General features: G+C 55.4%; 1 protein-coding gene across 2 annotated transcripts; it reads right to left on the minus strand.

The window, feature by feature from the left end:
- Window positions 1-1,217: 1,217 nt before the first annotated feature.
- On the minus strand, window positions 1,218-11,325 carry CDCA4 (cell division cycle associated 4). Of its 2 annotated transcripts, none has more exons than XM_078447767.2 (2): window positions 11,222-11,325; window positions 1,218-3,692 (listed from the first exon to the last, which is right to left on the minus strand). In XM_078447767.2, the coding sequence occupies exon 2, from the start codon at window positions 3,684-3,686 to the stop codon at window positions 3,003-3,005; it is 684 nt and encodes a 227-aa protein (XP_078303893.2). In that variant the 5' UTR covers window positions 3,687-3,692; window positions 11,222-11,325; the 3' UTR covers window positions 1,218-3,002. The 2 variants fall into 2 exon arrangements, with proteins under 2 accessions (XP_078303893.2, XP_078303894.2); XM_078447768.2 differs by lacking the exon at window positions 11,222-11,325 and adding an exon at window positions 10,101-10,171.
- Window positions 11,326-15,264: the final 3,939 nt, after the last annotated feature.

Raw genomic sequence — 15,264 nt, forward strand, 5'->3', positions numbered from 1 at the left:
AGCAAAGGGGAAAGGGTGCTGGTAAGAGCTGGGAGTTCAGGGTTAGCTGTCAGTGAGGTGGGGGCCCCGAAGGCCCGGCTTGGCTCCTCCCCTGGAGTGCACCATGGTCCACATTTTCAGAAAATGCCACACTTTCGAAAGCTGGGAAGACAGACACTGCAACTACTACCAAGACCGAAAAATAAAGAAATGATACAGGGGCGCCTGGGTGGCTCGGTAGGTTGAACGTCTGACTTCGGCTCAGGTCATGATCTCAGTTTGTGGGTTCAAGCCCCACGTCGGGGTCTGTGCTGACAGCTCAGAGCCCGTAGCCTGCTTCGGATTGTCTGTCTCCCTCTCTCTCTTGCCCCTCCCCTGCTCACTCTCTGTCTCTCTCGCTCAAAAATAAACGTTAAAAAAAAAATGCTATAAAGACACAAAAATACTAGTTAACCTTAAAAATAAAACTGCCAGTTATTTTATCAGCAAAAGATGGATCTACCTGGGAATAACAGAATTTCAGTACAACACAAGCAAGCTCTCCCCCAGAGCCAAAAGCAAACCCCGCGAAGGGGAGGATGCTATTTTATAGAGGAGTGGCGGGTGGGACGGACTGTTGTAAGCAAAAAGTCCATTGGAGTAAACTGGGAAGTATAAAGTGGGAAGTATTGAGGTTTCTCATTGGCTGAGCTGGGACAGTCTCTCATTTGCTGGGCTAGGACCATCTCTCCTGGGCTCAGCTGGGGCGGTCTCTCATTGGCTGGGCTGTTGCCAGGGGAGGAGGAAATCTCCCTTCCTCCTGCTGGGAGAGTAGGCAGTATCCATGAGCAAGGCGCAATTCTTCCCATTGGGTCTGCAGTGGGCAAGGAACGGTGGGCGTGAGAACTCCCCCTGCTGGCCTCCTGACTCCATTCTAAACGCAGTTCCCTTACTAATTGTCACATTGCTTCAGGTTTATTGGTTATAAAACACATACACTCTATTTTCCACGAGGCAAAAGTACTTTCAAAATCGGAAGGCAACAGCAACCCGTGGGATGTCGCATCCCACCACTGGCTCCTCCAAGGGCGCTGCCCTTGCTCCTGCCGGGGGGACTGGGAGAGAGGACGGGTGCTGAACCAGAAGCCCGTCTGCTCAGCAAGGTGGAAACGCTCCACCTCGTATTTAACACATACTTAACACAAGCGAAATAGGTAATCCAGCCGAAAAAGATCCACTCAAGGATTATGCTGTGGCATGACGAAGCAGATAATAAACACACTTCCATTTTGTTTGTTGGATACTTGTTTAATAAAGTGATGTATACACGACTGATACTAAAGAATGGTCCTACGCATGAGAGAAAACAAACCTTTTTGGCTAAGGGCTGGGTAAGGAAGAAAAAGCATGAGGAACAGCAACGGGGCAGGGGTGGGACGGGGTGAGCGCAGTCTTACTTGTAAACTAGTGAAAACAATACAGAAGGTCTGGGCGCTCCCCGTGGCCAGGGCAGGTTCAGGGATGCACACACGGTACACCAGAGCCCACTTAAGTGGCACCGCCCCACCAACCCCACCATCAACTGCCCTCGGGACTGAGAAGCCACACTGGCAGGAGTCCAGACTTCCTTAGTTCTGGACTTAACCTGACTTAACCTTACGGTTCTGTCCCAGCACTTGTGTCACCTAGCACGCGGCAGACTCCGTGCACACCAGTGTGGCTACTGTTGACCTTAAAATAAACGTCGGTTATTTTACCAGCAAACTAGGTTTATTCAGGAATAACAGAATTGTGACCTGGGAGAAACACGCTATGGGAGAACCACAGGCAAGCCCAAGCAACCAACGGGAGGAACGTCACTTACGGACAAAGGAGGGAGCCGGGAGGGCTGCTCTGAACCAAAGTCCACTGGAGAGAAGCGGGGTCCAGGGTGACGAGGGCTTCTCTCCGGCTGAGTGGTCGCGGGCCGTCGGCTTCTGGTGGGAGAGCAAATGTGCATCTTTTCCCGTGGGGGCTGGCACTGACTCCTTCCCGTTCAGGGGTCTCCTGTAGGGTCTGTGACCGGCAATTCTCGACGTCCGCAGGTGCGGCGCGGAAGCCCCCTTCTGGCCTCCTGACTCCCTTTGAGCGAGGTTCCCCTTGTTTAATGTTCACACCATGGGGGGACTCGACAGCGGCGGGACACAGGGAAAGCCCGGTCGCGCTGGGAGCACCGCACGGGAGGGGCCGCGAGGGTCGGATCCTCTGAAGGCACCACCTGAGACCCCGCCCCAAGATCTCCGGTGGACAGGATGGGCCCTTCTCCAACACTTACATATAAATAGGCATAAATAAACCCCCCAGAATCCGCATGTGATTCTAACGAAGACACAGCTGGCGCAGCGGAGCCGGTAAGGACACTGGAGACCAAGAGGCACTGCTCCGCCCGACGAGCACGCGGAGAAGGTTCGCACCGACGTGAAGTGGGAATTCATGACACACGTGCGCTACACGGAGCCGCCCGAAGTTCCACCCGAAACAAAGTCCTTATCTAAACCTTAAACGATGAAATACACCAACTGCAACTGTTCAGGTTGTAAGTTCCTAATGTAGCAGCAGAAAATGTTTATAGGAAAAATATACTTTGAATAGCTGACAAAATCTAAAAAGATAAAAGTATAAAACGTTTAAAAAATAGATCTTAAGACAAAATATTGCCCCAAACATATAAAACTTAATTTAAAAAACGTCACCTATCTCAAATTACACCAGGCTGGACACCGAGCCCGGAACGGGCCCTGCACAGAGCTCTGGCGGGGGACGGAGGGCAGAGGGGCCGGCACCCGGGGCGCCGGCGGGCGTCAGGCCGGCTTGGATGGCTAGCCCGAAGGAAACCGCTCAGCCCGCTGGAGGAGGACAGAGGGCACAGGGCAACGGGATGCTGTTCTGGAACGTTCTCCCCGTCGCAGACACACCAGGGGCCGAGCCCGCAGACGCCCAGGCCACGCGCTCCGGAGGCCGCAGGGACCCCTCCGCCACGAGTCCCACCGGGGCCGGCTGCCCTCTCAGGTCTCCACCAGGATCTCCACCGCGTGCTCCAGCTCCCCCAGATCCGACCTGCAGGTGGAACTGGGGGGCGCGGCGGCCGCGGGGGCGAAGGCCGGGAGCCCGGGGCCGGAGGGGGCGCCGCCCACCATGCCGGTCAGCACCGCGTCCAGGTCGTAGTAGGAGCTGTCCACGTCCGAAAACAGCTCTTCCACGGACCCGGGGGTTTTATTCTCCAGCGTCTCAAATATGTGATCCAGCGACTTCTGAAAGCCCCCTCTGCCCTCCTGGGAGCCGTCCAGTCCCCAGGGGCTGCTCTGCGGGCGCCTCGGGGCCTGTCCCGGGGCCGGGTCTGGCAGGGGGCCGTCTCCCTCGCCCTCCTGCTCCCGCCCCGAGCGGCACAGGATCTCCGTGGAGACGAGGCGGTCCAGGGGCGCCCGCCCTGCGGCCTGGGGCGCCACCACCCGCCAGGTCCCGTCCTGGGTCATCTCTTCCTGGATCTGCCGGACCGTGTTGGCTATGAGGACCGAGCGGCAGAGGTTGGGCTCGACCAGCATGTGGCACAGCTGGAGCTTGACGAGGGACATGTCCAAGAGCGACTGCCGCTGCAGGGTGTAGGAGGGCGCGGCCGGAACGCCCGCCACGCCCCCGTCCGCGTCCTCCGCGTCCTCGGCGCTCTTCCTCTTCAACCCTCGTGCGAACATCCTGCCCTGCGGAGAGCGAGGCGGGCCCCGATTAGCACCTTCCAGTCCCCCCCAGACACCCCCCGCCCCGACTCAGTCTGCAGTCGTCAAAGGTGGGGGTTCCGGCGGGGGCTGCCGCGGCCACCCCTTCCCCCCTCCGTGAGCGTCCTTAGGTACCTGCAGCACGGCCACGCCCAGCACCCTCTTTAAACGGCCAGGAGGTGCACCTCCAGATCATTTCTCCCCAAGGGCCTGCGTGTCTACAATTACTCCCAAATAAAAAGCCTAAAACACTAAGTAACCCTAGCTTATCGCCCCCCCAGACTACTTTTCCCAGAACAGCAAACAGGTCGGACTTACCCACAGTCTCTGAAACTCTCTACCATTTCCACCACAGCACCTGGCTCACACTGACTTGAATCAGCGGTTTGTAAACCAGTGAATTAAAGCGTTTACCACCAAAACACATGAAAGAGGTTTCACTCACTGCTGGTGGGACAGGATTCAAGGTTTTTGTTGTGGCGGCAAATACAACTTTTACACAAGTTTTTTCTCTCATCACTTTTGTAAAAGTCACTTACTTAGAATTGATGAGTACACTGAGAATCAATGTAAGATTAGGTCAAACTACAAGATAACCTGTGAGGCGGCGGAAGGGGGGGAGAATTAAGTGTCCAGGGTTCCTCTGTGGCAAACCACTGTATCTCTTCGGCTTTTTTTTCTTCGAAAGAGAGGAGTGGGAGCAGGGGAGGGGGCAGAGAGAGAGAGGGGGAGACAGAGAATCGCAAGCAGGCTCTGTGGGGGCGAAGTGGGGCTCGAACTCACAAACGGCGAGATCGTGACCTGAGCCGAAATCAAGAGTCGGATGCTTAACCAAGCGAGCCAGCCAGGTGCCCCCGCCCCCCACGTTTAACTTTTAGTTCTCTTTTCAACCAACTCTAAAATCCCAAACCTGCATGACAACCGATTTGATTCAGGGCCCAACAAAACTCACTCAAGTGGCCTGACAAAGCCCAAGTTACCACCAGAAGGACTCTGGGCTGCCTCTCCTGCTGGCCCTGCACGGCAAGGGTGAGCACCACCACGGGGGCAGCCGGGAGCAGAGACCCACAGCTGGCAGAGCTCAAGGCGCCACATCGAGCACCCGGCTCCCTGGGGGCCCACCTCCCTCTCCTCAGGGGTCCTCTGCAAGCCCGAGAGATGAGTTTGTGAGCTGTCGGTCCAGCAGGGGCCTCTCACGCCCAGGCTGGACTCGGGGCCAGCCTCGCCGGGACGGTCAACAGCGGCCGCAGACCGTGCTAGACACACATCACAGCAGGAACCGCCCAGAGAGAGCCCTTATTCATACCTGCTCCGAAAGACCGTATGTTGAGGACAGTCGCTAGATCCATCCAGGACCCCAACCCTTCCCTGTAGCAACCAGCTAAGAAAACAAAGACAAACTCACTAAAATGGAGAGGTTGGAAGGGGGAGCCAGGACCACTCACTGTCCGATCCCAGGAAGAATCACCAGTTATAGGCCCCGCAGGGAAATAAGCCCACTGCCTCCCCCACAAGGACCTGAGCACCCGTGCCACTCAGGCAATGAGAAAGTCACCACCCTGAACTCCCGCTTTTCTCCTCCTTCTCCTTTCCTCCAAACTACCTCCTTACTCTCCTTTGTTGGATTTGCCTATGGCTTTGAAAAAGCTTGCTTGTCCTGTTAACTTTAAAAATAAAACTTCCAGGACACCTGGGTGGCTCAACTAGTTAAGGGTCTCTCTTTTTTAATGTTTACTTATTTTTGAGAGAGCGTGCGTGAGCGGGGGAGAGGCAAAGAGAGAGGGAGACACAGAATCCGAAGCAGGCTGCAGGCTCTGAGCTGTCAGCACAGAGCCTGACGCGAGGCTCAAACCCACCAACCATGAGATCACAACCAGAACCGACGTCAGATGCCCAACCGACTAAGCCACCCAGGCGTCCCAAAGGTCTGACTCTTGATCTTGGCTCCGCTCGTGCGATTGAGCCCCCAAGTCAGGCTCTGTGCTGGGCATGTAGCCTAATAGTCCCTCTCTCTCTGCCCTTCTCTTGCTTGCACACCCTTTCTCAAAACAAAACAAACAAACAAAACAAAACAAAACAAAAACCTGCCAGTTATTTCACCAGCAAAAGATGGGCGTATTTGGGAATAACAAAATTTCAGTTGGTATTTTTTTTTTAATGGGGGGGGAGAGGTTAGGGAATGGGGCTATTATAAACAAAGTCTATTGGAATAAACTGGGAATTCGAAGTATAGAGGCCTCTCATTGGCTGAGCTGTGACCATCTCTCATTGGCTGAGCTGGGACGGCCTCTCATTAGCTGGGCTGCAACCATCTCTCATTGGCTGGGCAGTTGCTGGGGAAGGAGGAAACCTTCTTTTCTCCTGCTGGGACACTAACAGGTAGTACCGGTGTGCAAGGGGCATCTCTTCCTGTTGGGTCTGCAGTGGCAATGAGTGTGAGAGCTCCCCTGCCCACCCCCGGATGCCATTTGAAACGGCGCTTCCTTCTACTATTTTTCACACCTGGAACTGCTATTCTGTCATTCCCAAATACACCCATTTTTGCTGGTAAAATAACTGACTTATTTTTAAGGCTAACACAGCCCAGGAAGTCAGACTTCTATCTCCAGTGACAGGCCAGGAAGCCGATGACTTCTGTCACAGTCGCCCCAAGGAAAGGACTTCAAAAACTGAGGGCTTCCCTAATACTTGTCCCCACTTCCTAGAAACGCCAAACGTGCTCCCCATAAAACCACCAGGGCTCCTTGCTCCCCCAGCCTGCAGGCCCACCGGGCCCCGGAACCCTGTTTCAGGAGGCAGTGCTGCCACTCGGCCGTCTGTAGCCAAGTGCAGCTACCCGAGTAGCTGCAAGCCAGGCAGTGACCCACTCCCTGGCTGCAACTGCGTCCAGTAAACAGCTTTTGCTCTTCTCACATGGGTGCCTCCATTTGTCTCCGCAGCTCACTGTCGATAGTTGAGAAGAGTATCAGAAAGTACAAGACAGGGGGCCTGGGCAGCTCAGTCAGTTAAGAGTCCGACTTTGGCTCAGGTCATGATCTCACCGTCTGTGGGTCAAGCCCCGCATCTGGCCGTGTGCTGACAGCTCGGAGCCTGGAGCCTGCTTTGGATGCCGTGTCCCTCTCTCTGCCCCTCCCCTGCTCATGCTCTCTCTCAAAAATAAACAAACGTTAAAAAAAAAAAAAGAAGAAAGTAGAAGACAAAAACCACCCCGGCCCCGCCCCTCCGAACCAGTTATCACGCAGGTTCTTAGCATCGTCCTAAGCACATTCTTCTCTGTGCATCTGAGAGCTCGTTGCGAGTTCTGCTTTCCTGCTGGTCACATTTTCCACGTCGTGTAAAGGTTCACCATCACCTCCGACGGCCGTGCGTCGCTATGAAGAACAGAGCCTTGTTCCCTGACATTCACACTGCTCACAGTCCTCTCGGTCACAGTGATGCTGGGCTCTAACCCTGGATGTTGGTATTTGTAGCACTTGATTCCGGAGTTTCTACGAGGGCTTAAAAAGGTAGGGGCAGTTGTAAGGCTCATGATGGACGTTATCAAGCCGCTCTCTGGGAAGGCTGAGTCAGTTCACCCTCCACCAGGTTTTTCCGTATGGTTCTTTCACAATCGCTGGAAGCTCCCCTTCACCTTGCCCATTATTCCAGCTCCTCCTCCGTGCATCTGCCATTACCCCGTGTCACCACCCCAGACGTAAACATAATTTTCAGATTCAAAATAAGCAAGTCGAATGGGTAAACTGTGGGGTCTCTGACAACAGAACGCTCCCCAGCAACAAAATCCACACTCGTCTATGCAACAGCAAGGATGGGCCTCAAACGCTATGCCCAATCACAAAGCAAGACCAAAGAAACAGGTACCATACGACTCCATTCATATGAACTTCTGGAAAAGGGAAAGCTAACCTAAGGTGCAAACTAGCAGAGGGGCTGCCAGTGGAGGAGATGGGATCATCCAGAACCCTCCAGGACGACGAAAATGCACCCTATCCAGACAGGAGAATGGCATTCGTCAGATTCACTGAGCAGCGCAAGTAATAACTGTTCATTTCACCGTATTAAGCGATGGCTTGATAAAGAAAAACACGTAAACGAGTTGACGGGGGCAGGCTACGTTAATGTGAATCCAAACCATTTTAGACACTGCCTCCCGTGTATCACTAAGTGCCTGGATCAGCATGCCAGGACCAGTATGTGCTCAGAGTCACTCGAATTATTGGCTTCAAATGGGCCAAATCCTGAGCAACTGTTAGGTTTTGTTATACTCTGTACAAGAAAATGCTGGCAGACTTGCGACTTGAGAAGGACTTCAAGGGCAGCACATGCAATCACAAAAGCCACCGGGCTGCCACCAGAGCCTGTGTCAGGGTGATGCGTCAGGCCGAGCCCAGAAGGTGGCCGGTGAGACTCACCCTCCTACGTGTGGTTCTGGGACACAGCACACAATATGGTTCTGAAGGCAGTGGAGGTGAGCACACAGATCCCCCGGCTGGACTGGTCCAAGCCCAGCTTCTTGGGCAGCCCATGACTATGGCCTGGGGCGCCTGACCCTTTGAACACAGGACATGAGACCCCAGACTTCCCAGGCTGTCCTAACTGCAGAGCCTGACTCACCATTAAGTTCTGAACAAGAAAGTACAGTAAAACCTTGGACCGCGAGTAACTTGTTCTGCAAGACCAGTAAACATTTTGAATAAATTTTAACTTGACACACGAGCGGCGTCCTGCGATATGAGCAGTACGTGCCGCCAGATGTCACATGATCACAACTAGCCAATAGTTCTCTCTCTCTCTCGCTCACTCGCTGTGGGACTGTGGGTGATCATCTCCCATGCTCAGACGCTCGGTCTCAGGCCGCGGTGTTTGGAAGAAATCAGTGATTTTTCAGGACGTTGGAAGGTGCCCACAACTGGCACTTGTGTATTTTTGTGACTTCAAAGCACCTCTGGACCGCCCTTTGCTTTTCCATCCAAGAGGGAGCTCGGGAATGCTTTGCTTCATTCTAGGTCATCGGACAGGTTCCTTGTTGAAGTTGCGCGAAAGGAAAGATTCCATGGAGCCAACAGAGAGCAGTGATTCCGTCAGTGATAAAAGTCATCCTACACAGCAACCCTCCTCTCTTGTGCCCCTCACACCAGCCAGGAGGGTTTTCAAAGGGCAGGTTAATTTAGCTTTGTAATCTGCATTTTCTTATGTCGTATTACAGCACCGTAACCATTTTTATATGAATATATTTGGGTTGTACGACGAGTCATCTGAGTTTCCGGTATTTCTTATGGGGAAATTCGCTTTGCGATGCAGGCGCTTTGGATAACAAGCATGTTTCCAGAACAAACCTCCGTATTACACACCTCCGTCCACTCCAGATTGCCAGAACGTCTTGCTGAGTCACACCCCACCAACTCCTCAGGGTCGATGGTGTTTTGCTCAAACCCTCCTGAGCCATGGACAAGCAGGCCAGCGGTGTCAACCCCGCGGTCAAGGCACAGCAGCCTCCAGAACAAGGGGTGACCAACAGAAAAAACTGAAGAAGACACACTGAGTGGTTCCGTGTGGCAGGGGGAGCCAGGGAGGGGTGCTGTGTCCGCCCAATCAGGGCCCCCTCCCCAAGGCAAAGGGGAGCCTGGCCTGGTGGACCCCTCACCCTTCCTGGCCACTGGCCTCTCCTGCAGCTGCTCTCACAACGTGTGGCCAGCAATCTCGAGGCCGGTGGAAAATGCGGATCCCCAGACTCCGAGCAGAAGAGCTGGGGCAGCAGGGGACGGACTCCGCTCAGACCTGACCCTTCACCACGACCTTCAGCCCGTGGCACTCAGGGTTTTCAGGCAGACCAACATGGGCTCTCAGTTTCTGGCACACGATCAGACTGTCTTTGAAATACCTCACCAGAGGAAAATGGGACAGAGCAAGCGTGGCAAAGTCTTGAGAAGCGCTGCTTGGGAGTCCAGCTGTGGCTGCATCATCACTGTCTGAGACTCTCCTTCGGCAATTACTAACAAGTGAATTTCGGGGACTTTTGCGACTTGGAATGGTACACAGATTCCCTCTACATGGAATATGTCCCATTAGCAAGCTGAAAAAAAAACTTCCCAGCCCTCTTCCCAGGATAAAACCTGCCATTCTACCTAGAAGAAAGTCATAACCGACTTTCTATTCTGAACTTCAACTTCAATTGTAAAACGTGCCAAAACTTGAAAATAAAGAGTAGTTATATACAGGAAGTTTATAAGACATCAAACTTAATTTTGTAAACAGGCAATTTCTTTCTTGTTTTAAAACAACAGTTAGCTCGGTCCTGCTGTCCTGTGCATGCGACATAAAGGCCACCAGAGGAGGAAACAGTTGGGAAACCCTGGATTTGGACCAGCTCATCTCCTGGCAAACTGTGGTTACCTGGTAAGCTCTTTTCCTGGCGATCCTATTTTGCAGACAACAGGCTTTCAGGGAGGTGGACTCAAGCTTGCCTCTGACTAGCGGAAGAGTTTCTGATCCCTTTCCTAGTCCCAGCACCACCAGCTCCCACACACCTGAGTGCCACCGCAGGCAGCCACAAGGAGCCGACTGAGAAGTTTCCCAACCTGGGTCTGGGAACCCTCCTCTTCCCACATCCCACCCCGCCCTTCCCCGATGCCCGCCTCCACCGCCCACGCAGCTAGAGCTGAACAGCACAGGGGGCAGGCGCCATCAGCACCCTGAAACTCCCCTGCCAGTTTAAAGAGAAGCTGGGTCTGCTACAGAACGGGGGACAGAAGCCATTGCGAAATATCCCCAACGTTCCTTTTTCAAGCAAGTCAAACCCAGAAACAAAGGAAAAGAAGTGAAAGTGGACCCTCCCGGGCCGCGGCGGACCTCGCTACCCTCCAGGGCTCCAGAGCGTGGTGCCCCGGGCTGGGCCATTCTGGAAGGGCATCAGATTACTAGCGGAACCCGTGCTGCCCAGAGGACTTGGGATGAGGCACCAGCACTGCGCGGCCAGCCACCCACTCACTCCGTGAGGAAGGCGGGCTAGGAGGAAACCCAGGAGCGCGGGCATCCCGCACCACCGGGGAAGGGGCGAAAGATGAGCACGGACGAGCGCGAGGAGGGGAGCGCGGGGACTCTGATCAGGGCTGGAAACTCAAGTCGGCCGGGCTCCCCGCGCGGACCCTTCCCAAGTCCAAGACAGGAAGGCAGTGGGGGCTGCCCTCGGAGGCCGCACCGCCCCAGCGGCCCCGCCGACCCCGCTTCGCGCTTCCCCTCTTAAAAAGCCCGCAGCGTGATGAGAGCCGGGCGGGGGGGGGGGCCGCAGGCAGTACTTTCGGACGCCAGTAGCGCAGGGCAGCCGGCACGAGGGGGGATTCCCAGGTGGCGGACGGCCCTCCGGGCGGACGGGCGGGGGGAGCCGGCGGCCCGCGTCGCGCCCCCTCCCCGCCCCCGCGACCCCGGCCTCCCCCCGGGGGCCCGCAGCCCCCACCCCGGGCGCCCAGGCCCGCCCGCCGCCGCACAAAGCCCGCCGCCCGCGCCGAGACGCTCACCTGGCCGCCGCCTTCCGCGCCCGCGCCCGCCGCCGAGGGAGGGGCGGGGCCGGCGGGGCGGGGCCGGGCGGGGCCTCTCCGCGCCCACAAAGGGTCGCCATGGCGCCGGCCGCCCCGCCAGCCGATTGGCCGAGTGCGGGGGCGGGGCCTCCTGTTCAAACCGCGGGCGGGGCCCGGCGCGCGAGTTCCCGCGCGGCCGCGTTGGCCGTTGGGGGCCCGCGTCCTGGCCGCCCCGCCCCCGTCCGCTCCCAGGTCTCCGCGCGCGGCCCCAGCGCGCCGGCGCAGGGCCTTCGGGGCGGGGCGTGGCGGGAGAAGACTGGGACTGGAGGGGAGGGTGAGGGGACTCGGAGCAGTGGGCCTGAGAGGGGGGGGACGGGAGGGTTGGGTGGGAGGAGTCAGAGCCGTGGGCTGGAAGGGGAGGGGAGGAGAGGGTGGGGGGAGTCAGAGCTGTGGGAGGAGGGGGGAGCAGCAAGGGGCAGCAGCTCCCCTTCCCCCCCCCCCCCCCCCCCCCCCCCGCCCCCAGCCCAGGTCACTGTAGGAACTTCCCCGGTTTCACGTAAGAAGTGAAACCATGAAAAGTCCAAAGCAGGGGAGGTTTTTAAAAAATTTTCTCAGGGGAAAAGGTAAATAGAGGAGCAAATCCTGACTGTTAATTCAACCAACATTGCTCTTGTGCAGGCCAGGGCTGCAGTTACAGGGAGTAAAAGCCCTTCTGGGTCTGCTGTGTCACGTGATGGGGGGTGGTGGCTGTGAGTGTGGTGCCCCTCATGATGTCAGGAAAAGCCAAGGTGAGGTGGGCACCCTAGGCACACGGGCCTCTGGGAAAAAGGGGGCATGGAAGAGGGAGAGAATTCCGGGCTGGAGAGGAAGGGAGTTTAAGGGAGGGGGTGAGCTGGAGATCACTGGAGGGTTGTGCAGAAGAGGGGCAGGTTCTGAGGGGGGCCGGGAGAGCATCGCTGTGGAGAACACATCTGGGAGGGGGAGAGGGGAGATGTAGGGAGGCCACTTAGGGTACGGCAGCCCTGGGGTGGGGGGACTATGGGCTGTGACCAGTGTGACCGCACAAATTTAAAATGTCCGTTTGTCAAACAGTGGAAAAGCTAGGGGGAGATTTTGCTCCTAGCCATATGCCACATGCCCCTTAACACACGTGAAAGCAAGGTGGACGAACCAATAGAAAGTGGGCACAGTTCAGTGCCTAACTGGTGAAGAGGCCGGTGCTGGGCCTCAGAATACGAGCCGAGCATATTCGACTACCCTAGATGCCGTTCGTGCTATCAGATGGGCAAAAATCAAACATCTCTGGAGTAAGGGTATCCAGAGCCACCACTCTTTTTCACCCAGCATGTTCAGCATTAAATGAAAACAGGCAGAGCTAGACACAAAACCAAAAATGAGGGAAAAACAAGGGAAAAAAAAAAACCGCCCACATAATACTAACAGACTCATGGGTGATCCTGATACTGGAATTATCAGAGGTTTAAAAACAGCACTCATTTTCTCCATGAGAATTAATGACAAGGAGAACTAGGATGTATTAAGAGGACCCCAATGGAAGACGTAGCAGCAATCTTACACGAAGCGTTCTGGAGAATAAGGAAGGAAGTCTTCCCACCGAGAGGACCGACATCGCCCCGGTGCTAAAGCTTGAAAGGGTGGGGGTGGCAAGAGGGAGGAAGCACAGGCCGAGCCCTCGTCAACTTCCAACCAAAATGTCGGCAACTCCAGCCCCGTGAGAAGATGACCATCACAGCCACGTTAGGGTCATTCCGGTGGACAGAAGGTTAACGTTCCAAACCAACCAAAACAATTCCCGACGTTAATAAAACGCAGGAAGAAAAATAGCTGAAAATCTCCATAGGTGGAGAAGAATCCCCTGATGGCATGAGCCCACATCCGTGATAAGACACGTAGCAAACTAAATATACAAGTGCAAGGTTAGGAGCAGTGCACAAGGCCACCCCTCACTTCCGACAGGCACTGCAAGTTGGGGGCCGCCAGGACCACCCTGAGTTCAATAATTCAGTACAAAGACTCACCGAACTGGTTGAAAGCTTACAGTCGTGGTCTATTACTGAAAGTGTGCCCATTAAACTCCTGCAGGGGAAGAAGTTCATGGGGCAGGGACCAGGAGGGCCCCACGCCTGGGGCTTCCACACCAAGTGACCCGAGGCCCCCTCCCTGTATTCTGCTCTGCGGTGTGGTCCCTGCACCCCCCTCCAACACTCGCCACCGCAGGCAGGACAGCCCAGGGGTTTCGGGATCACCTCCCAGGACCCGGGGCAAAGAACAGACCCCTCCTTGGGCAAGGCCCATATTTCTGCTACACAACAAGGGGGCTCACTCCATCGAAGTGAAGTGCATTTACAAGAACCTACGGGCAGTGCCACGGTGACTAGTCAAACAGTGAAAGCTTCCTCCTGGGATCAGGAGTTAGGGGCGGATTTCTGCTCCCACACTTATACCGGACATTGTGCGGGGAGGGGGGCTGGGGGTGGCAAATAGGCGAGGAAAAGGATTTGCAAAGAACTGAAGTCATTATTCCCAGACGATCGGTTTTCGAATGTAGAAAATCCACAGAACCTCATCTTAGCCTGGAGCGCTGCCGAAACCAGAGACCCCAGACTGGGGACTGAGACCCTCGTGATTTGTGTTCTCACAGTTCTGGAGTTTGGAAGGCCAAGGGGAGCGTTCGGCCATCCTGGTTTGGTTTCTGGTGTCCACAACGGGACAGGAGTGCCCGGAAGGGGACAGGAAGGAAGAGAGGGAGAGCTTTCCCTGTGCTGAAGCCAGCAGCCCTGCCTTCCCAGCTCTTTTAACCTTAATTACCTCCTAAAAGCCCTGCCTCCAAAGACCGTCACACTGGGGGCCAGGACTTGGACAGAGGAATTTGAGGGAGACACAATTCCGTCCATAGCAAATCTCCAGGTGAATGGATCAAATGAATAAAGATTTAAGCATGACCATCAGATAATCATATTTATATATGCAAGTAACAGGCCACTATAACATTCTTTAGGGGCGCCTGGGTAGCTCAGTCAGTTGAGCATCGGACTCGATTTCGGCTCAGGTCATGATCCCAGGGTGGTGGGATCGAGACCCGTATTGGGCTCCGTGCTGAGTGTGGAGTCTTTAATGTTTTAATGATACCGTTGCAAAGCACCAAAAACATCGGCACCAGATAAATCTAACTACAGATGTGTAAGAACCGCCCCTGGAAAGCGCAAAGCCCTGCTGGGAGGTCAGTGGCTGTTTAAGTTGGGGAATGTAGTGGGGCCCCCGCTGGAAACTCACCTTCGTAAAGATACAGGTTCTCTCAAACCTACCTTCAGTTCAGTGCCCTCCGAATCCCAGCCCTCACTTGGATTCGTGGACACTGACAAGTTGATTCTAAAATCTGTATGGAAAGGCAAAGGGCCAGGGACAGCCAGGAGGTCTTGGAGAAGGGCGGCCACACTGTGAGCTGGGACGGCCGCTCCGGAGAACCGTGGGACAGACACCTGTTCACAAAAACACTTGTACCCGAATGCCCATAGAAGGGACTCTCCATTACAGCCCCAAAGGGAAAACAACCCAAGCGCCCCCAGCAGGAGAATGGGCATGAGGGGCGGGGCCTGCACCACCAGGCCACACTGCCAGCTAAGCCGTCACTGCCCAGGGCAGCATGGATGGATCTCAGCACAGAACATTGAGAGAAAGAAGCCAGACTGCAGAGCGCACGCCCATTCCACAGATGGAAAGTTCAGATCAAGTGGAGCTATTCTGAGGAAGGGGACAGTGGGCTTGGGGGAGGCCCCGGGGAGATTTCTGGGACCCCGAGACTGTCCATACTTGGTCTGAGTGAAGGTGGCTAACGTATGTTTGATACGGTCCCGTTGGGGACATTCTCTACTCGTGCTCCAATAAGTAAGCCGATTAAGACGTCTAGGGCAGGGTCCACAGAGGCGGGGCCCAGCGGCCAACCCAGGCGATGCACTGGCCACGGGCCCAGGTCGGCTTCGAGCCTCATGTCTGCCTTTAATCCTGGGGACTCCTTACCACAT

Source organism: Panthera onca, chromosome B3 (assembly GCF_046562875.1).
Source record: "Panthera onca isolate mPanOnc1 chromosome B3, mPanOnc1 haplotype 2, whole genome shotgun sequence".
Classification (NCBI taxonomy): Eukaryota; Metazoa; Chordata; class Mammalia; order Carnivora; family Felidae; genus Panthera; species Panthera onca.